General features: G+C 40.3%; 1 protein-coding gene across 4 annotated transcripts in view; it reads right to left on the bottom strand.

The window, feature by feature from the left end:
* LOC127472857 (transmembrane protein 263-like) overlaps positions 1-21,710 on the bottom strand; it is a 208,379-nt gene extending 186,669 nt beyond the window's left edge. The window contains exons 1-2 of one of the 4 annotated variants that reach the window (XM_051791699.1): positions 21,111-21,710; positions 7,036-7,126 (exon numbers count right to left, since the gene is read on the bottom strand). In XM_051791699.1, the coding sequence (XP_051647659.1) occupies positions 7,036-7,126; positions 21,111-21,314 (295 nt within the window). In that variant the 5' untranslated portion in view covers positions 21,315-21,710. Of the gene's footprint in view, positions 1-7,035; positions 7,127-20,523; positions 20,744-20,763; positions 21,050-21,110 lie in introns of those variants that run through there. The other 3 variants (XM_051791701.1, XM_051791702.1, XM_051791703.1) reach the window with 3 other exon arrangements.
* Positions 21,711-22,396: the final 686 nt, after the last annotated feature.

Genomic DNA, 22,396 nt, shown 5'->3' with positions numbered 1-22,396 from the left:
TTTTCTGCTTTTTAAGAAACCTGCCTTTCTATTTAGAGTTATCTGACAAGTCCAATCACCTTTTTGAGGACTCAAAAAAAAAAGAAAAGGCCTGACAAGTTATATATCAGTAAAGTTTTGTATTATTTATATATTACAATCACAATTTTTGCTTCAATTTCCAAGTATCTTTCCTCTCCAAAAGTCTAAAAACTTACAGTTTGCTTTTTCATCATCCTCATTTATAAATAAGAGCAGCAATTTCAGTTTCATACACAAAGAATACTGTGGTTCAAGGAAGGCCAAATTACTTTTCTACAGCTAGAGAATAACTCAACACTAGAGCTAAGAATCCTAGAATGTCTTGAGTTGGAGGGGACCCACAAGGATCATCACTCTAACTCCTGGTCCTGCACAGGACAACCCCAAGAGTCACACCATGTGCCTGAGGGCATTGTCCAAACACATCTTGAACTCTGTCGGGCTTGGTGCTGTGACCACTTCCCTGGGGAGTTCCAGTGCCCAACCACCCTCTGGGTGAAGAACCTTTTCCTAATATCCAACTTAAATCTCCCCTGACACAATATCAGGTCATTCCCTCAGGTCCTGTCACTAGTCACCACTGAGAAGAGATCAGTGCCTGCCCCTTCACTTCCTCTCACGAGGAAGTTGTAGACTGCAATGAGGTCTCCCTTCAGTTTCCTCCAGTGACCTCAGCCACTCCTCATACGGCTTCCCCTCAAGCCCCTTCACCATCTTCATTGCCCTCCTTTGGACACTCTCTAAGAGCTTAATATCTTTCTTATATTGTGGTGCCCAAACTGCACACAGTATTTCAGGTGATGCCACCCCAGTGCAGATCAGAGTGGGACAATCCCCTCCCTCGACCAGCTGATGATGCTGCGCCTGATGCCCCCCCAGGACATGGTTCCTGGCTCTCCTGGTTGCCAGGGCACATTGCTTGGAGAGATTGTAGCCATCCCGGTTTCCAGTCTTTTGCTTCAGTTACACAACCACAGAACTGCAGAAGCAAATTCAGGCTGAGAATGTTGCCAACTAGCCACTAGACAAAAAAAGCAGATCATTTAAAGAGATGCCCTATAGAAGGATTTCACTGGTGGACCTCACGAGGTAGCACAATGAAGAGAGCAATTTGACTCAGGAAAGTAGAGGAGGGCTTAGCAGATACCATAGTTTTGCACCACCAGCTTCACAGAACTTCAAGATAGTAATCTGGTAGACTACATAAACACATACTTAGTATGTAGTAGATGACATTAAGTGCAACGGGCAACTTTGTTAAAGTTACTTTATACCAGAAAAGGCAACAGTATTTAGTACAGAGCTTGATACTGAAAGGAAATGGAATTGCAATTAACGGCATCATTTTCCAGGGTCATTTCTTTGTGGTTATTTGGATAAAGGCAGTTTGGAAACAGATATACTAGACATTACTTGCAACAAGAAGATGCAAAAAAGTGCAGATCAAGTTTGCAGGATTTAAACTTGGTGTGGCAATTTCTACAGCAGATATTTGGCCCAAACTGTTCTCTGCAAAGAATACTTCAACCAAACTAATTGGAAAAGTGCCGCCCACTCATCAGAACTGGATCTGTTTGTAGGAATATGCCTTCTCAACATTAAACACCTGTATCAGACTTGAGCTGAAGGTCTCATCACAGATAACATGCCTGAAAAGGCACGTTCTTCTGTCATCTGCTGGTTTCAATAAATTCTCAGGTTCTTGAAAGAGAATACACCAACATGAAGTTAACAGTCTAATAATTTCAGAAGTTTCAGATGCATGGTTCTACCTCAACTGAAACATAACTAAACTTTTTTTATTTAGTTAGATCTGTACAGATAATATATCTAGGAAAAATAGTGGTATAAAAAGTCAATCCTGAATGAGCAATCCACAAAACTCCCAGACTCTTTGGATTGGAGATTCTCAAACTGCAGATAAGGAATCCTAAAGCTTCCTACAGAAGCATGCAATATACTTTTATCCTGCAGAAGATATAAAACAGCAGAATGGGCTGTATGCCTCCATGGAGGCAGATTATTAGGCTCACACAAGGTACTATGTTCTAAAGTGGTGCAAATCATCAGATTTACAGTAACTATCTCTGTGTACTCTTTACCCACAGCAAGTGTAAAACAATTTGAATTAAGAACACCACAGTTATTTGGAAAGTAAATTTCCCAAGATTTGTTATATACTGCAGAGCTGCTAAGACCCATTGCTTTTAATAAAGCTTTACTCCACAAGGCCCAATCTGTCTGCAACCAAGAAGGACCATCTCTGCTAAGTCTGAAAACTGCAGAAGAGGTAGCAGACAGTTCAGACACGAGACTCAGGCTTATTGCCAAATTGATCATAGTAGGTTGGATGATAAAATCTTAATACTTAAAAGACCAGCACTGGAAGAAAGCACTGGTCTGTAAACTCTCAAGAGGGAGTACTGTTGTTAACCAATGACACAGTTTTGCACTGAGCTCAGTACTCCTTAGCAATGCAGGGCCAAAACAAACTACAGTCATACCTCATATCAACCAAGTATGCACTCCTGAAACTTAACTAGCATAACTTCTAGCAGTTTGACATAGGAAAGCTACTTTTCCCACAAAAATTAGTGTAATAAATGGGGGATATGTGCAGGAACGTCAGAAAGAGACTTTAAATACACAGAGATAGTACAAGAATATATGAGATATACATATCATATATATTATATATATACTATCATATGATGGTATGAGTACATAAGAGAATCACATGAGGGACCTCTGGAGATCATAGGGTCCAACCTTCTTACTCAAGCAGGGTCACTTAGAACAGGTTACTGAGGGCCATGTACAGACTACTTATAAGGAAGAATTTTTTTACAATGTGGGTGGTGAGATACTGTAACAGGTTGCCCAGAGAACAGGTGGATGCCTCATCCCTGGAAAAATTCAAGTCAGGTTAGACAGGACTCTCAGTAAACTGGTCTAGTTAAAAATGTCCCTGCTTATTGCAGGGGGTTGGATTAGATGGCCTTTGAAGGTCCCTTCCAACCCAAACTACTGTATGATTCTATGTTCAGATGACTTCTGAATATCTCCAAGGTAGGAGACTCCACAACTCTCTGAGCAATCGATTCAAGTGCCTGGTCACCCTCACAGTGCAAAAATGTTCCCTTATGTGTTTCTATTTGTGTCATTCCCTCCTGTCCTGTCACAGAGCACCACTGAAAAGAGTCTGGGACCATCTTCTTTATACCCTCCTCTTTGATATTTGTACACCTTAACATCCCCCAATCCTTCTCTTCCCCAGGCTGGACAGTCCTAGTTCTCTCAGCCTTTCCTCATAGGAGAAATGTACCAATCCTTTAATTGTAAAGCAAGATCAGGGTTACCGATTCACCAAATAGAAGAGATCAGGATCCGAGTCATCCAACCAAGGAGGTGCTGACATTTCATAACGGAGAACGTCACAGAAGATTTAATCACCACAGGATTTCATTGCTGTCACTTTCCTTGAGTAATTTTATGGAAAAGGATAGAAAAGGAAGGTGATTATATCAATTAGCATTGCACTGTATTACGTGATCAGCAACAGAACTCTGAAGTGGAGGATAAAGAAGCAACAGACACAGCAATGTGTGGCTGCACTTGGGTAACTAAATCTAGTTCTCTCTCTGTGATCGGACTTCCATTTAACATTCAAGATCCAACAGAATCTACTTGAAGGTAGCTGAGTGCTCAAACATGTGGCAACACAGATGAGCCATACTGAACCTCTTGCAAAGAGGGAAGCATTTCATACCATTTAGAGCAGTTTTTCTCCTCTGCAGAGCTTCACTGTTAGGTGATGTTAAGCCTGCCCTACACAGCCTGCTTTGTGAAATGGTAAGCACACTAGCTGGAGCAGCACTCCAAATGCTAATTGCTACTGCTCCCCTATGCCTGCCTTTTAAATGAGGGGAGAAAAAAAAAGTATGCTAACGGGATCGAAGAGAAACGAAAGCAGAAGGGGGAATAAAAAAAAGTGAATTTGGCAGATGGATCACGATGTCAAGAGGTAAAGTATCATTAGGGGATAAACACCCTTCCTGAGGCAGAGTGTGTAAAGTTTCCCTTGTAATATCACAAAGTAGCTTAAGGGAGAGGAGTTAATAGGTTTAAACGCTTTCTCCGGTTCGCCGGGATGTGCACGAGCGCTGTCTGGAATGCGGCATGGCCGGGCCTGCAGCGCCCCCGCGCGGCCGCCGCCCCACAGCGCGGGGCTCCGCAGCCAGCAGGGCCACTGGGAAGGACATCGTCATTGTGGAGCAAAAAGCCCCTTCTGATATCTAATACCTCGTACAGGATCCGGCATCCGCTGTACCTTTAACTCATTTACTCTGTTGACTTAGTTAAATAGAAAAAAAGCTAACTTTAACAGCAGATAAAATAAGCAGATTCAGGTTACACACAGATACCAGTCTGTGCCTTGGTTACATCTCATTTGTACATCTTGGTTACATCTTGATTTCCTGGTTAGTCCCCGTTTTAAACCACAAAACCTTCTCTTGCCTCAAACACTGCCAGGCTGCCACACTACACCTGGAACTCACGTTTGCTATTCTGTGCCAGTTGTTACCCACATGTGCATCTACTCCATTTAGTTAGTACACGATGGACATGAAAAATTGTCCTATTATTTGTAGAAGACCATGCTGCAGCACTGTTTAGAAATATGACAATCCCTGAAGTTTAAACTTTTATTTTTCTGCAGTATTTTTACAGCACAGACCTCCAATTCTCCTTTCAGGAGAGCAGTAGATACACAGTGCAAGCTAGGAAATGAAGTCATTATGATGCAATCTGATGAAATAATGGACTGTGTTAGAAAGACACGTACTTTGGAGAGCTTTCCATCCCTTATGCACTCATTACCAGAAGGCAAGCAGACACAGCGTTTAATTCACAGATCCCAGGAAACAAGAACACGGTAGTCACAACAACATGGTTTTATTTATTGCAAAGCATTTGATATATCTAGGAAAGTGCTATCAGAAGAAACCAGAAATCTGTAGAAAAGCAAAGATAAGAAGATACTACTCTGAATGGCATTTAATAGTAAAAGAACTTCAGATATCTATTTATTTCATGAGGCATTTGCAATCACTCCTGCAACTACATGGTCTTTGTAGTAATTCTGCTTGGTAGACAGCAGCTTCTAAGGTACACTTACTGAGCTCCACGCAAAGCCAGCTCTAAGTTCAGCATAATCCTGATGGTCCTCCTTCAGAACCAATTTTTCCACCTCTTCTCCCAAGGAGACTCTAGTTTCAGTTGTGCTCTCAGCATCCCTCCTATTTGCTACTCTTCATATCATTGTAAATTTAAAAAGCACATACTGAGCTCAGACTTCATCTATTGTATCACTGCTTAACTAAATCAGCTCAACTGTTATAGTTCTTTTTCTTCACACCAGGAAAGTGGGTCCAGAGTACATACTTCTTCCAGACCACCCAACAAGTCACAGAAGTGGAATATCAGCACTGACACATTTCATTGTCATTCAAACCAGCAGGGTTGCAGGCAGAAGCACTTACTTTCAACTTAACAAAGTTGGTTTGCAAAAACAAATTAAAAAAAAATTTAAAATAAATTTTAAAAAACCCCTTCTGATTACTCAATTCAAAGCCATAGTCCAAAATCTAGTACTATTCCTGATAAACTGATGAGACAAGATGTGCTTTACATTCCAGGATATAGCCTCTAGGCTCATCTAATCATCAGCTCAGGTTAGTGACCAGAATTCTTACTTCAACAATACACTGTCATTACATGCTGACTTGGCATTACTTACAAAGACAGGAAGGGGAGGGAATAGCAATATTATATCCTCCATGTATATATATAGTAATCACAACATTTTCCACGTTTATTTCCTTCTGGTTTTACAGGAGTTGCAAAAAGAAATCTGCCTTTCACTTACCTCTATATCTAACTGCCAGCCCATGGTATATGAAATGGCAGATCAAAAAATTACAACTTAATAAGAAAACTAAAACAGAATGCTCAACAAGAAGGGATGGGAGCAGCAAATTCCTAAAACCATCTACTTGGTTCGTATTCCCTTTAAGAATGGCTGTCAATATAAATGCTGTATCAGCATCTTATTCTCTTAAAGGAAAAATATAAAACACACTTTACGTTTCCCAGAGACATGTCATGGTATTTTAACAGAAAGTTGCTAATGAGAATATCATCGCTCTCTGGGTTGTTTAAGCCATTCACAACAACTATGAGTGATTGTGTTTTAAAAGTCACTGAACTGGAGACAAAGCTCAGAATGTGTGTATCATCACTTGTGGCAACATTAGCAGCTTCTAGTCAAAAGGTACCAACACCTATTTTGTTGCATATATACAAAGTCTACAACTTTTACACAGTGGGAAAAATCTGTTCCATGTATAAATCCAGGGCATCTCATTGCAAACAAGGTTTTTAATTAGAAGTGGTATTTTTGAGCCTCCTGCTGACTTATAGCGTATCACTACCTCCTCCTCAGACAGCTAAACTGGCTTCCAAGAGAGACAGCAGAAAGAAACAAAATCACTAGAATATCTAACTTTGCAAATCTCTGCTGGGGACAATTTCAAGAGCAGGATGCTGCAGAGAGAGGTAACAAGAGAAAAAATGACTACTTACAAAGTCTTCCCTAATGAAGGCTCAAAACATCACGAACAAGACAGCAGAGGAGGCATTTTATTCCTAAGCCTACAGGCAGGATGATTGAGCACGACAATTTTAATCAGAAACCATATTGTTAAAGAGAATGCAGAACAATGTCTGCACCTCAGTGGGTGAAGCCTTCTTTTGAATGCAAAAAGTGGGCTTACAGGCTGGCTAGACCTCTTGCTGGGAGGTTGCCTCAACTGTCAGCACTGACAAAGCTTTAGCCCTCTCAGAAAATAGGCAGGTATAAGCTCTCAAGTCAGACAGAGAAATAAGACTTCTCTGTCAGAACATTTTCTGCAATTTATTGCAAAGAGTTTATATTGACTGCCAGCACTGTACCTTCAGGAGGCTCTTCCTGCAGATGAGGAGGCAATTCTTCACTTGTAGTCTCAGTTTCATCATCCACCATCTGTGTTTCTAAGCTAGGGCCCTGCAGAACAAAAGAGCAAGAGGAGGTGAATTGGAGAAAGTTCAGAAAGGGACCACAAAAACAAATACAGGACTACCAGACAGTAAAGACACAAGGAGCTCACTTTAGTTGATGAGAAAAAAAGCTGCTGGGAGATTTGTTTGCAGTCAAAGTACTTACAGAAAGCAGAAAGTTAAAAAAAAAAGGGGGGGGGAAAGGACCCTTTAAGATAGCAAGCAATGTTACAAGGGTCTTAGTAGATTGAAAACCAGAAAATTACCAGTGAAGCACAATTTCTAACTTACTGTTTCCAAAACATATATAATGCAAATAATAAATTCAAAACTCCATTTACCAAGGGTGTCAGCAGATTCATCATCACTTTTAATTTTCAGGGAAAAATCCTAATCTTTGATTCATCTTATTAAGACAGATTCTGAAATGCCTCTTTTTTCAAAGGAAAACAAAGCAAACTGACTTACAATTTTCTAACCACTGACCATGTAGTTTTCCCCTACATGCCCAATACATCCATTTGTACCTCCATGTGTAACATGTCAAACTAGCCATTCCTGAAAAATTACGAGGCTACTCTCCAAAGTTTTGCATTTCCACTTTCCAGCCTTCACTATCTTGTAAAGACCCTGTAATGTTACTGCTGGAAGGACTTGAGTAGAGCCATCAGATTTACAACTGTATTTAAGGCTGCTGAGCTCACTTTGCACACACAATATTTTCATGACTTGTGGAGCTATAAAAATGTAGTTGCTTTTTCAGTTTCAAACTACCACAAGGAAAAAAAAAAGCAAAAAACCACCGCCTGCTTCCCCCAACTGACTTTTTTTTTTTAAGTAACAGCAGAGTAAATACTAGGCATAGCTATGAGAATCCTTAAAAAAAACAACCACTAACAAATTTTCTTCTTTGTAGTGCCAGTACAGTGAAAAGTGAAATCAGAAACTTAGCAGTCATTAGGAAATGAAGCTTCTGTGCACTTTGAAAACATGACTGGGTTTGTAGTCTGAACTATCATAAAATGTGCACTAATATACACAGTTGAAATGTTACAGAAATACAGTTGGTACATCAAGAGCTTGCAAAATTTTGTTATTTGAACTCAGAAAGAAAAGAGATCATAGCATTAAAGCTGCAGTATTTATTTTCATTCTTTCCAAACCCTGTGACTGCAAGGTTACCCCCAAAGCATTGCATACTTTCTTTCCTCAGTTTGCATATTATGAAGACTAACACACTTTTCCAATTCCATCCTTTGCACAAGTAGCTTACGTTTTCATTCATTCCCCATTTTTTCAACAAAACGGACATGGAAACAAAAAGCATTACCACATTTTTTCAGAGTCTTAAAGTAGGGAAAAAACAGACCATTCAGGTGAAGTGTACAGGTCTATCGTGACAATGCCAACCTCACAACCTTGATTTCTGCCATCCACAACTATGCAAGCTTTACCTAAGCTATTTACCTATTTCTCCTTATGTAAAAACACCTGGTATCAAAACTGCCCAGTTTTGGTCAGTTAACAGTTCAAACATTAAGTCATGCCTTGTAGTAGCTATCATGGCAAGGAAAAAAAGTTTTACCACAGGGTAAAAGTACAGGCAAGTAGTAAGTTGCCTCACTTAGTTCAATTAAAAAAATCACACCCCAGAGTCAGCAATCAACACCAAGCTCTACCCATCTCCTCACTTCACCTAAATGTGATCTCGATGTTAAGAATGTGTAACAATTCTGGATAGGAACAACAAATGAATATAGAGTATGTATTTGAATAAGTATCTACATCAACCACAGGCAATCAATGTATATACATTTCTTTCCTACCCAATAATGCTACAGAGATAAAGGAGATGAGGCTACATTAGTATACCAGACCAGTACACTTATTTTTCATATAAAGGATGCAGACATTTAGGACATTAGGTACAAGTATTTGCCTTGCAAACATTCTGAACCACAATTATAAGAACTCCTAAACTAGAAATGGTCTTGAATGTGAATCCTGTGCCTGTACTTCCCAGTTGGCAGTACAAAAATTATTTTAATTTAAAAAAGAAGTAACAGAGCCCTGTGCACATACTAACTGTATGCTGCCCAAGGAGACAGTCCAACTTAAACAGACCACAGAAAAGCCATCAAGAAAAACATTGTCTTTCCTTCCTCAAAATAGTCAGTAGTCTCAATTTGCTACCATGAGACAAACCTGCTCAGTGGCTTCTCCCAACAACAGCCCATGATAAGTGATGCTCATCTGGGTTACAGTTGTTGTCATCTAGGATGCCAAATGCTATCAAAAGTGAGTGATGGCACTATGCTGGGTTTTTTCCCTGATGCATGAACTACTTACTATTCAGTGTTCACCAGCAATACAACTCTTTCAGTATGATTGTTATCTCTGACAACACTTATCCCAAAACAAAGATTTATATTAGTTGAGGGTCAGCCCTGTACTTAAACTAGCACTAACAAATCCAGCTGTGAGGAAAACAGAGCCCACTACAGACCACTATGAAGTCCATGGCTGAGATGCTGTTTGCCATCATTTACTTCCCTCCAATTCAAAACTTTAACAGTTGCTAATGGAATCCTATGGAAAAAAATACTCAATACACGATTACTACTTCTACAGAACATTCTCAATTAACAGAAACGGCCAGAACTATTGAGGATCTTTTCACTACTCAAAACCAATCATAACATAGCATATTTTTAACTGCATTTGGTATACATTTCCTGTATGGTTTTGAGAATCCTTCAAAAAATTATTTACACTGGAAAAAAAATTATTTACAAACTTTTTTTTTCTCAATTTAATGTTAAAAATTTAGAACAGTGTAGACTGAAGCATGGTATGTCAAGTAATCAGAAACTTAACTCTTCCAAGAAGTGTTTTGCAAGAAACCTTGAAATCTTGATACTTCCTCATTCCTGAAATGAAGCTAGAAATGTCTTCTACAGAATAACTCCAGTTCTTATTGATATGTCATCACTACATATATGCACCTATGATACAGGGAGCTTCTAGAAGCATATCAGTCTAACCATTGAGACCAATAAGTGTGAACAGTTTAGAACTGAATTTCACCAATTACAATGTAAAAACATTAACAGTACATGAAATCCTGGGCTCCCATATTGATATGTATAAGTAATATTTAAGGCTCAAACACTGACGGGTGTTATTAACAAGATTAAAAAGTCTCTTTACAATATCTTTGTATCTTGTATTAGCATGTCCATTGCTTTTTTAGTTATATCTTCTGAGTTCAATTCACCAAGCCTGCTGCAAGCTTGGTAATAAATATTTAAGATATCTACACTTCTGGCAGCACAGTAATAATCTACAGCAATCAAAAATTCCAGGAAGTTGTCTTCTAAGAAGGTTTATAACTAAGTTAAAGTTGTTGGTCTCACCGTTTGTTTTTTTTAAACACTATTATTTCAAGAATGAGGCATCGGTTATGTTTTGGTTTTTCATTAAGAATACATGACAAAGGAGTAGGGGAATGGGATGCACACAGCTGTATAAGTTATTGACTTGCAGATTCCATAATAATCTTCTGGAACCGCAACTGTGGCAGAAGGAATGTACACAGATTTCTTTTGCTAGGATGCAGGAAGACAATTCAGGAACATGAGCAGATATTACCTGTATAATACTCTTTCAATTATTTAGGGTTTTTAATTAAGAATGTGGTGACATTCCTCACTAGAGTCATTGAAGGAGCACCAACTTAAATAGGTATTATTACAGAAATAGGTTATGGCACAGAGCCTAGGAACATGAAAGAAAAATCCCCTGGCTCTCCAAAAACAGTCCCTGTTCTCACTAGGAAGCAGTTCGTACAATTCCTTTCAGAACTTGATGAGTTTCTGATTGTGAGCACTATTAAGATTTAGTGGCAATTTTTCTATGTCATATTTTAACCCAAGATTCAAGCTGAACAGAAACAAGTGAACTCAAGCAGAGGAAATACCCACCCTTCCAAAATGAAGTTAACAGATGTGATGATTTCAAGGTAGTTTACTCTGTCCCCGCAAACAATTTCAGTGAACTCCAAGAAAGCTGAAAAACTTCATATGAATTCAGCAAATGATAAAGATCAAGAGGCAAATCATACACAGATTCCCACAGAAACTGCCTGAGGAACTTACAATCCTCTGTTCTGATCACACTGTATGACTACTGACCTTACAGTGCAGTTTAACTCCAATATTATGCACTGATGTGACTTGGTAAATTAGTGTTTATTTGCTGTCTTTTACTATGTTTCATAGAAGGCTATGTATTTATGGATAGAGAGGACTGAACTAAACAAGAGTGACAAATCAGCTACAAGCATTTCACAGTATACCTCATGTTTTTCCATGGGATACAATACTTTTGAGAGTAATTCTGACCAGAACGTTGGTGACATGCTTGTATTTTCAGTATATTTAAAGACTGTATCAAGTGCTGTGATAAATCCATGCATGACAGAAAGCAAGTTTCTATCCAATCAGGGTTAGAATTTTCCAAAAGGTATTCAGTTATGTTTATGACACCAAAAACAAGAGCTCCATTTATCACCACATTTGTACTAACAAATGATTTCAGCATGTTCAATCATAAAAGAGCCTATACTATCTCAGTCTCAGCAGAGTATTAAGTACTCAAAATACCCACATAGTTCAGGAGCAACCCCAACACCAGTCAATCAGTATCAGTCCAGTTTGCATATAAGTCAACAGATACATGAGACTGCCATAACAATTGCTCCAAACAGGTAAGTAAACACTGGAAACTGCCAAGCTTTCTAAAAAGTCCCTACAGGTCATCTTGAAAAAAGCAAAAAGCCAGCTCCAGTGTTAGGCCTTTTAGACTCTACTTTTGTACAAAGCATTACATTAATTATGGTATATAATCTTAAATTGAAACAGAGTCTGTCAATTTACTGTTCACTGGGTCAGGAATTCATTTTGCTAAGGAATAGCAAAATGCCAAAACTAAGGCCAAGAAGGGCAACAATGAGGGAGGGCAATCAAAGGTTGAAAAAGAATATATTCTGTGAGAAATTATTAAAGAAATTAAATGAGTTTGGGGCAAATAACTTTCAAGTTTCCTTTATTCACCTTCAGAGAACAACAAATCTTACAATTCTCTTATTTCTTGCCATTCCTACTGAACTCCTGAAAGACATTAAAAAAATTCACTACATAAGCAAAATCAAAAGGAAATACACAATATAAATACTATTCTCCATTATACTCAATTTTATCAGTAATCTTTTTCTGCTTTCAGAACAGAAGCTGGAGGAATGTAAAGTCATGGCTTTAGCAGCAGTTTACTGTCTCAGTTCTGAGACTACCCTTTGGAAGTAATTCTAAGATCTGCAGCTTTAGCTACTACTTTCCCTGTGCATTTGCCACTGAAAATGGTATTTATTTCCTGACCTAAATCTTCATATTTCCATTCTTCCTCCTGAACACTTTACTCCAGTTTTTCCTTTATGACATTAATCTTCACATTCATTTGCATTCTGGACTTGAGCCTAGAATCTCACTTCTTTCACTCTAAGAAACTGCTTCATTCCTCATAAAGCCTCTCCTTAAGAGCCCACAAGGTCAGGCTTATTTCTCTCCATGCAAATCCTCAATTGCCTGCCCAAATTACATCTCCTCGGATGGTAAGATTGACGGAGAGATAGACAACAGGTTAGCAAAGGCATATAATGCCTTCAGAAAACTCCATAAAAGAGTTTGGCGAAAAAAACACCTGAAGAAAAGTACCAAGATCAGTGTTTACAGAGCCGTAGTGCTGTCTACTCTCTTATATGGATCCAAATCATGGGTCATCTACCACCACCACCTGTGACTCCTAGAACACTTCCATCAGCACTGTCTCCGTACAATCCTAAACATCCACTGGTCAGATTATGTGACTATCACGTCTGTTCTAGAACAAGCAGCAGTCACAAGTATTGAGGCCATGTTGCTGAGAACACAGCTGCACTGGGCAGGGCACATCTCAAGGATGAAGGACCACCGCCTCCCTAAGATCTTGCTTTATGGTGAACTTGCCACAGGCTGCCACATGAGAGGAGCCCCGAAGAGAAGATACAAGGACTCCCTGAAACATCTCAGCCTTGGTCATATTGATCACCATAACTGGTCTACTCTGGCCTCCAATCGGTAGGCCTGGAGACACACCATCTATAATGCAGCTGATGCCTTTGAGAACACACGCAGGGTCACTCTTGAGGAGAAAAGACAACACAGAAAGAATGTCTTGCAGAATATACCACCTAAGGAGTCTTTTTGCTGTGTCTTTTGCAACCAGACGTGCCTATCTCGTATGGGCCTTTTTAGCCACCAGCGCACTTGTAACAAACGTGGGTAGAGCCCTCCCCAAATCTTCGTTTGCGAAGCCTGGCCATGATGTTCTGCCCAATACTGACTTTCAGACATGGTATTCTATGTAGGCACAATTCCAGCAAAGCAATTTAGCAGAGGAAAATTAATGGCAGCCTAGGCTTCACCCCTCCACATCTGTGATCTCACTTGTAAGCTTCCCAGCACAGGTCCAACACCTTTTTTTTATATATCATCAAATACATCTCAACTGGTAACTATAAAGGTTAGATGCATCGCTAAAGAATTACAGGACTTGGTGGGTCTCTGGGAAGAAACAAATAATCCCCAAATACAGGACAGTTTGTTAAGTGCTTTGGGAAGCTACAATGATATTTTCAAAGTATAGCGAAAGCACTGGCTATTTTTGCATCAGGTTTAATGAATGCTTATTTCATGTCCCCACTACGCAATCCCGCAATTTCCTGCATATTTGCATATTTTGCCCCTTTCTAAAAATCACAAAAAACACGGACAAATAAAACAAAACCAAAAAAACCCAGCTCTTTTCATCCCAGCTTCACTTCCTTCAAATTATGAACAGGCTGACTGCTTGCAGATTCCAAAGGGCTTGTCAGATCCAGTAATCATGAAGCTGACCTTCATCAGGCTTTCCTAAAATGACATAATTAATGACAGTGTTAAATTGGGGTCCCTCCTCTGTCCACTCCTATGAAGTTTTGCAGACCTTATCTTTGAATTTCATGTTTACGTGAATTAAATTTTTCCATCTTCCATATCTGAAAGTGGCTTGTGTCTCAAAATGCCCTGTCTACTTCTACACAATTACATAAAGTCTCAATACCAACAGAAAACAATAGGGTTGGGTATTAAAAAAAAAATAAAAAATTAAACAACCAGCCACTGGGTAGGTAGTTCAACATGATGACATCATTTTCCAGGGAGCTGAGGATCTACAGGTACTTAACTTCAGCTGAAGCACATAACTACCTAGCCATCTCCTTATTCTCTACTGCTCAGATAAGCACACTCAGACAGTGGAAGTTTAAAACTATCACTGTGCCTTTGTTAGGTAGGTATCTGTTGCAGCTGTAGCTTTTATTTCAGCAATGAGTTTTCTGCATATTGGGGAATTAAGATTTTCACTGAAATTTTTTTAAATGCAATAGGAACATCCCACTGAATCTGTCATCACTACTGATTGCACACCCACACCTCCGGGGTTTCCAAAGTCAGCTGGATTTTTCCTGCAGAGAGAATAAAATTGATCTGCAACCATAAACAATTTTATTTCACTTTCCTCTACGTTTAAGAAAGCCTCTTGATGGATGCTTCGCTTTTAATTTGGCAGAACAAAGTTCATTTATGAGAGTTTCTGTGCCAGGTTTTAGCCCAAGGGCAATTTGAGTTGCAGTTATAAATTCCCTAGAACACTAAAGGAAAGTACAGAAATAGAAATGCTGAGGATGACAGTAGTGTAAAATTATACCACTCTGTTCAAAGTACATTGTAAGAAAGAACTAAAAAAGCTTACTTGCTCATCTCCAAATCTGGAAAAACACATTAGGGAGGCTATGATTTTAACAACACTTAATTTTGTCTTAACAAAAGAAGTGGAGAAAAGAGGCAAGGAGAGTTTTAATGTCACAGATGCCAAATCAAGATTGAGTTCTGTTATTCTCAGCAGAACAGCCAAACCCTATTTTTACATCAAGAAAACACTTTTGTACCATCAATAATCCAAATTAGGGTTTATTTGGCATAAGTAAATTTTTAACAGCACTAATGACACCACAATCTATTCTCCATTCAATATGCCAGTAAACAGCTTGGTTTACACTTTTTATGTTCACGCTTTATACAGGGCAGATGACACCATTTATACAGCAAACAGCCAATACAGTCTGCTCGGGGGTAGATCAGACAGTTCAGGATTTTGAATTATTATACTGAATTTTGTCTTGATCGACCGTTTATTTTCCATCTGAACTTTACATACTAAACCAATGCCAGCACAGGAAGAATGTAAGAGTGGTTTTCAAAAAACAAACCAAACAAACCACATTTCATTTGATCATGAACCAATGTGGCCCAAAGAGAACACTCCTCACTCACTCCAAGCAGTTTAACTAGCGCAATTATCAGAAGGGTGCCATGCAGCAGTGTGAAGGCTGTAAAGCCACCCTGAAACACGCTGAACAATTTGCTGTCAATTCTACTTTAAACTACTACCCCACAGGGAAGTTTATATTCAAAACCTGACTGTGCTGAATTGCATTTGTTTGGAAAAAAAAAAGTTACATGAAGGCAAAGTGCAGTTTCACAGCACAATTCAAACAGTTGTTTGAATTGTTCAAGTTGGGGACATAGGAAAAAGAGTTATTACAGAAACACCTACAGATCCTTCTGAAACAGAGACAAGCCTGGCACAGAATGATGTAGGACCAAAGCACGACTCTGTATCCCAGTAAACCAATCTCAGAACAATTAAATACCAATAATGAAATCTCAAAATATCAATTAACTCTTATTGATAACTGTTGACTGATTTAGATAATTTCAGTGGGAAGAAGTCTTCCTAAATCCTGCCAGTCATTCACTGTCTGTCAACAGACTCTTGTTGGGGAGGGGGGAAATCACTCAGACAGCTGAGCTGGTGAACCAAAGGCAAGCAATAATAAGACTTAATGGCCTGAAGTTTTATTGCACTTCCTCCATAACTACACTTAGCAAACGTACTACAAATGTGTTTTTTCTAGCCTGTTCTTGACAGATGGATTTAATGATTAACGCCAGTTTGACTAAAGAAACGAGATAATGCACTCTGCAGAAAGAATATTCTCCATTTCCTAGTGAGATGCAGAAGTACCACTCCAGAAAGCTGCAGACAGCACGAGGAATTTGTCTGACATAAAAATGGGAAGTCCTTTGCCCAATAATATATGCATACATAACAGAGGTTGTTAAGATTTTCTTAACCATGGTAGAGACTTAAAATGTAATACCCTTCTCACTATCCTCAGTGGAGCCACAATTAAAAAAAAAAAAGAAAAAAAAAACAAACTCATAGAAAGATGCATTAAAGAATATTCTGTAACTGTGGTTTCATATGACCTGACTTCTATTTCCTTAGAAGTGTACTACTACTGTTTTAGCTTTAATGAGCTGAAATTTAAGTAATTTTTTCAAGGGCTTTCAAAGCTAGAAGATAGGAATTTTTACAGTAAGACTTGAATTCAAAGCACATAAGCATATAGCCAGCTTGAAAAATATAAGCACTCTCCCCTAAAAGAGAGTCACAAGAGACATCACTGGAAGACTTTGAAACACAAGTCATCTTGCCAAAATCTTAATTTCATTTTTAAAAATTAGACAATAAAAGCTGCAAATCCATTTGAAGTTAAAAGTTGCTTCAAAAACCCTAAAAGTCATTTTAAATGCTAGAAATTGAAGATAAATAGAAAATATTTTATTCAGGACAGAACTTATTTCTGTTTCCTTATTTCACTAGGAAATTCAAAATGCATTTTCTGCAAAATATCAAACATTTAGGAATTAGCTGGGACTCTCTGAGGTATACAGGTTCATCCTCCAAAATGTTTTTAGATTGAAAGGAAGCTCAAGAATTGCACTAGACCTTAAGCAGCTCTGCAGACGTATTAAGATTGTAAGATTTGCCAACACCAGCAAAAGCCACTTCTGTGACTTCCAGAAAGTTCAACGAGGAACATTTCTTATCAAGACACTGCTTAGGAGCTCTACTACTGCCCTCAGCTATGTAAGAATGTGCCTTGCCCAGAACTTTGAAGGTATGTAACCTCTTCTCATCTCTCTGAAATTCAGGTGAAAAACTGCGAGAAGAAAAACACCACAAAGTCTGTAAGGTTTATCAATAAACAGATGTGACCAATCTTAGGCAAATACTTACATCAAAATGATCTACAGAATCTACACTCCATGTTCCCTTTTACTCTATCACTTACATTCATGCTCCTCCTGCTTCCTAGAACACACTTAGGAAAAATACTAGGAAAACAATATATTACTGTATACTCCATAGAAAGCAATACCTCTTGTCTCTTCTTTTTATAAGCTGTTCCTTTCCCAAGTACTTTTCATTTCAACTGTCAAGAGCCCTGCTAAACAGGATAGGAGACATGTAAAAAAAAAGTAACATATACATCATCTTGACAGGACAATCCATGACATTCTTAAGGAACAGAGCTGCCTGTAAATATAAGCAAGAAAAACACTTACTTGGGCTTTCCTTTACTTTTGATGCTGCATCTTCAAAATATCTTGCCTTTATCTGATCTCTGAAATACATCTGCCAAGACCAAGTATCACAGGCAGTCAGAAAGTCATTCTCTTAAATACAGCTGTAAGTTTCTCAGCGGAATGTCCCATTTATGACACCTGTCTTATCCCAAAATATATAACTTAAACGCAGCACATGTCAAAGCATCACAAGCTCTCATTCTACTTTGGAGAGTCACTTCTATTTAATAAAACGGGGAGCAGTTACTTAACTGAAACCACATCTTGAGCTTGCCTTCACAAATAAGAATATCAGTATGAACCTGACACTCTAGATGCTTTTCATTCCTCTGATTTTGGCTTAAAGTTAGACCAGTGACAGGAGCAGTGTCAGAAGCAGTCAATGCAGCAGCAACCATACCAGGTAACCATCAGGGACTATCCTAATGCCCCAACCAATTCACCAGTTGAAGATACGGCACAAAGAGGTTCAGTTAGCAAGGACGCAAGAACATTTTCCAGTGTTGCCTAAGACCTGAGAAATCCAGTGTCCAGCCACAACACAATAAGATTGGAAATGTACTGTATTGTGGGACAGTAATTAGTGGTTTATTGTGATGGACAGGTGGGGATTTGGTCATCTCCCCCCTGCCCTAAGAAATGAAACTGCCCCCCCACTCCCAGACAGACATGTTACCCAGGCTCTTAATGCAGCCTGAAAAGGTGTATTTCATTGCCATCAAGACGATCTGCCCTTGACAGAAAGAAAACATTCCTGACATATTAATACATATGTGTTCCTACATATGGGAATGGTCCACTGTCAAGCTGACTGCCTCTCATTCCTGTTCTATAGTGCAGGAAATAGGGGCTTTAACCAGTTTTCTATTTTGCATAGCCCAGACAGGCCCAGAGATACTATCTTTCAGCACTGACACTGCTTGAAAGAGATGTGAACAGGAAAAAAGTACACAAAGACTATTTTGAATCCAGTTCAGTTTCAACACCTCAAGTTTTAAAGCACTGCTTTGCCACACTACTTTATTTCACTCTACCTTTTTAACAGGATACTTATATTATTTGATTGACCTAAAAACAAAATACATCAAGCTTCAGTTTCTTCAGCAAGGATCAGACATTAGTAATGGATCCTGAAAGGATCGCTTCCAGAGAACTCACCTGATGTTACCACTTACTTCCCTTTGCCTGCTTCTTCCCTCCCAAAAGTAGGCAGACCATCTTTATACACAATAGTATTAACCTGTTTTCTTTTGACTGCTCTGCCTTCTCAGCAACCTGCTAACCATCATCAATGAGCTCAGTATCAAAACTAATGTTGCTTAAAACACACAAATTCAAGTGTAGTTCCCAAGAGGTGACAACAATTCAGAGAGAAATCGGCACTGTAGCTTTTCAGAAAGCTTAGTTCTGCTGTATTCCTTGTAACGATCAACAACTCATTTGTTTTAAAGTCACACTGAACTATTTGTGAGCAGGCCCATAAAAGGGATTCAGATCCAACTCCCACACTACACAGACACCTCTTCCTTCTCCTCACTTCTCCTCTCCTTACCCTTTCAAAGGAGTAAAAAAAACTACACACTTTGATGCATTCCACTTCTTAACTGAAAAGGTAATTATCCACAGTCCCAGCTTAAGATTTTAAGTCATGCATCATCTGCAATGATCTTACCCAGAGAAAACTTTAAGCAATTGCTACAGCAAGAGGCAGCACATATGGAAAGAAATTACCATGTCAAAGGAAAAGCTATGAGTGCTTTTATATTGAAAAGCTCTTACACAGTGCTTATACCTGAAAAATGATTGGTTAAAAAAACCCCAAACTTTCCCCCTAAACACACACATTTTCCTTGCAATCAGAACATAACTTCGCTCACATCTTCTTGTATTTTGAGTGAGCCCATCTAAAATAGGCATGAGCTTTCCCCACTCTAGTGGGGTAAAAGAGGAATTTGGTAGAAGTAATGGGCTTAGCAGGAATAAGCAGATGTTTACTCTGCATGCAATAAAACAGAAGCTAAAGGAAATCTTTTCAGTTTTGGCCTCAAACTGGATGTACTGTTCAGACTGCACTCTGAAGTTTTTATTTTACAATACAAGTCAACACCAACCCAAAACCATAGTGCTGTTTGCCACTGTCTCAATACATATTTTTATTATCCCACACTATTTCAATTAATAAGCATTCAAATAGAAAGAAAAAAATATACTTTTTATTACCAGGCTTTGAATGAATGCACAACAAAATATAACATTGCATAGAAGGAGATGTTCTTTTCATGTATATTTATTTCACGTACTCAGAAGTTGTCCCTTTTCTTTCATCTTCAGCTGTGCAGACATTTATGGTTAAGAGCCTCTTGTTCACAGAGACGATTGTTTACCCAAGTGACTGACACACGTGCACTGCCCAGAATCCAAACCCTGCACAAGCTGGTGAACTTTTAACACATACTTATTTGATTCAGATGCTTGGAGAAAGGCCCGAACCAAATTTCTCCACCGAGACAGGTACAGACCATAGCTACATACAGTTTCTGCTTCAAAGAGCTTACCACCTAGCTACTGCTAGACAAATTCAGGAGACAGGGAATGCCTGGTGAGCCGTCTGTTTCAGACTGAATAACAAAAGGAAACCATTTCAAAAGTCGTACACATGAAAATTAAAGAGATATGACAACATAAACCGGATAAAAATCAATACCACAGCGCTGCTGCTTCCTAACCAACACAACCGAAGACACAACCTCGCATCTGATAGCCTGTATATTACTTTCATAGCCCAGCCAGTCTCGGCGTCCACCTCTCCCACGGCGCCGAAGCCAACAGCCGGTTCAGGTTAAGTACTCTCTATCCTAATAGTTTTCCACAGCAAACTAAGGAGAAAGGCGACGATCTCCCCCACACTCTCGGAAGGGCCTAAGAGAGAAGCAGCACAGTGAGCTCTGTAGCCACTCCCGGCCGCGCATCAAAGGCACGAACTCCTCGGCTGCCAGAGGAGTGAAACGCCTACGAGATGCTGTGGATGAGGGAAGACGCCCGGGGAAAGCGGGGACACAGCAGCCCAGGAGGGCAGCAGGCGCGGGCAGCCTCCCCCGGCTCCCACAGTGCCGCAGGAAACCATACGGCTTTTAATGGAGAGAAGGGGGGAGTCGTTCGGGAGACAGTTCCAAGAAGCGACACCACATCCCCCGCGAAGTTGGAAGCTTCTGGAAGTTGTGTACTTCGTTACGAAGCGCACAGCCACCAGCTCCCGCCGCTGGTACCCGCCTGGGGCCCGGCCCCTGCCCCTCCGCCGCCGCCGGGAGCCGCCGCGGTCCAGGCGAACCCCCCCGCCCCGGGGACAGCCCCCAGCATCACCTTCATGCCGCGTCTCCCGGAGCACCGCCCGGTGTGGATGGAGGGCGGGTGGCAGTCGGCTGCGTGCCCCTCTCCCCCGCCGCTGGGGCTCCGGCTCCTCCTGCCCGATGTAAACACACACCGGCGGGCGGGGGGAGGCTGGGCCGGGGGGCAGCGCCATGGAAACCCGGCCGGAAGAGGAAGCGCGGGGGTCAGGGGCGCCATGTTGGTGGGGGGCTCGGAGCAATCAGGGTTGTTCCGGGAGATGCGGAGGCGAGAACTTGCAGCGAAGGCAGGGTTCCAGGCAGCCTTGAGGGTGGGGAGCCAGGTATTCGGGCTCTGCCCTCACTGCACGCTCGCCGGCGTTCACTGAATCACACAGAATCAGTTAGACTGGAAAAGACCTCTTAAGATCATCGAGTCCAACCTGTGACCGAACACCACCGTGTCAATTAGACCATGGCCACAAGTGCCACGTCCAGTCTTTTCTTAAACACCTCCAGAGACGATGACTCCACCAGCTCCCTGGGCAGCCCATTCCAGTATCTAATCACCCTTTCAGTGTAGAAATTCCTCCTAACGTCCAGCCTGAACCTCCCCTGGCGCAGCTTGAGGCCGTTTCCTTTTCATATTCCTAGTTACCTTGGAGAAGAGCCCCACCCCCACCTGGCTACAGCCTCCTTTCAGGGAGTTGTAGAGAGCAGTAAGGTCTTCCCTGAGCCTCCTCTTCTCCAGGCTAAACAACCCCAGCTCTCTCAGCCACTCCTCATAGGACATGCACTCCCGACCCTTCACCAGCTTCATTGCCCTTCTCTGGACAATCAATCTTAAGTCAAGTGCTGGGTAACTAGAAGGGCTTGGAGCTTTCTAGCTGTCTCTGCACATTATCCTCAGCCGCTGGAGCATGGCTCCAGCTTGTGGGATGAGGCTGTACCCAGTGCTGCTGCTTCATATGAGGGAGTGCAGTTTGGTGGCAAAGATAAAAGAATCTGGAAATAATCTTCAGTATGTAGAGTTTTCTTTCTTGTGCATTGCATTAAAACTATTATCTAGCACAATCACACACATGGATAGAATTGTGTTCTGCTAGGGGATGGGTTGGTGCAAAGAGTGAAGCCACACAAAGCAAAATAAAAAGAAGAGTGGTTTGAAGTAATAGCGAGGAAAAAAAATTAAGCAAATGCTGGTGATAAGAGTTAATTTTTCTCTGATTTTATATTATTCTACAGGTGATATTGAGTTAATATGTAGAGAACATAACTACAACTCAACAAGTGGTTGAATCCAAAAGAGCAAAGCCTGCTTTT

This window comes from Manacus candei, unplaced genomic scaffold (genome assembly GCF_025592945.1).
Source record: "Manacus candei isolate 608988 ecotype Guabito, Panama unplaced genomic scaffold, ASM2559294v1 h1tg000033l, whole genome shotgun sequence".
Lineage (NCBI taxonomy): Eukaryota > Metazoa > Chordata > Aves > Passeriformes > Pipridae > Manacus > Manacus candei.
Note: the sequence above shows the minus strand (reverse complement) of the source record. Positions and strands in the feature narration are given on the sequence as shown.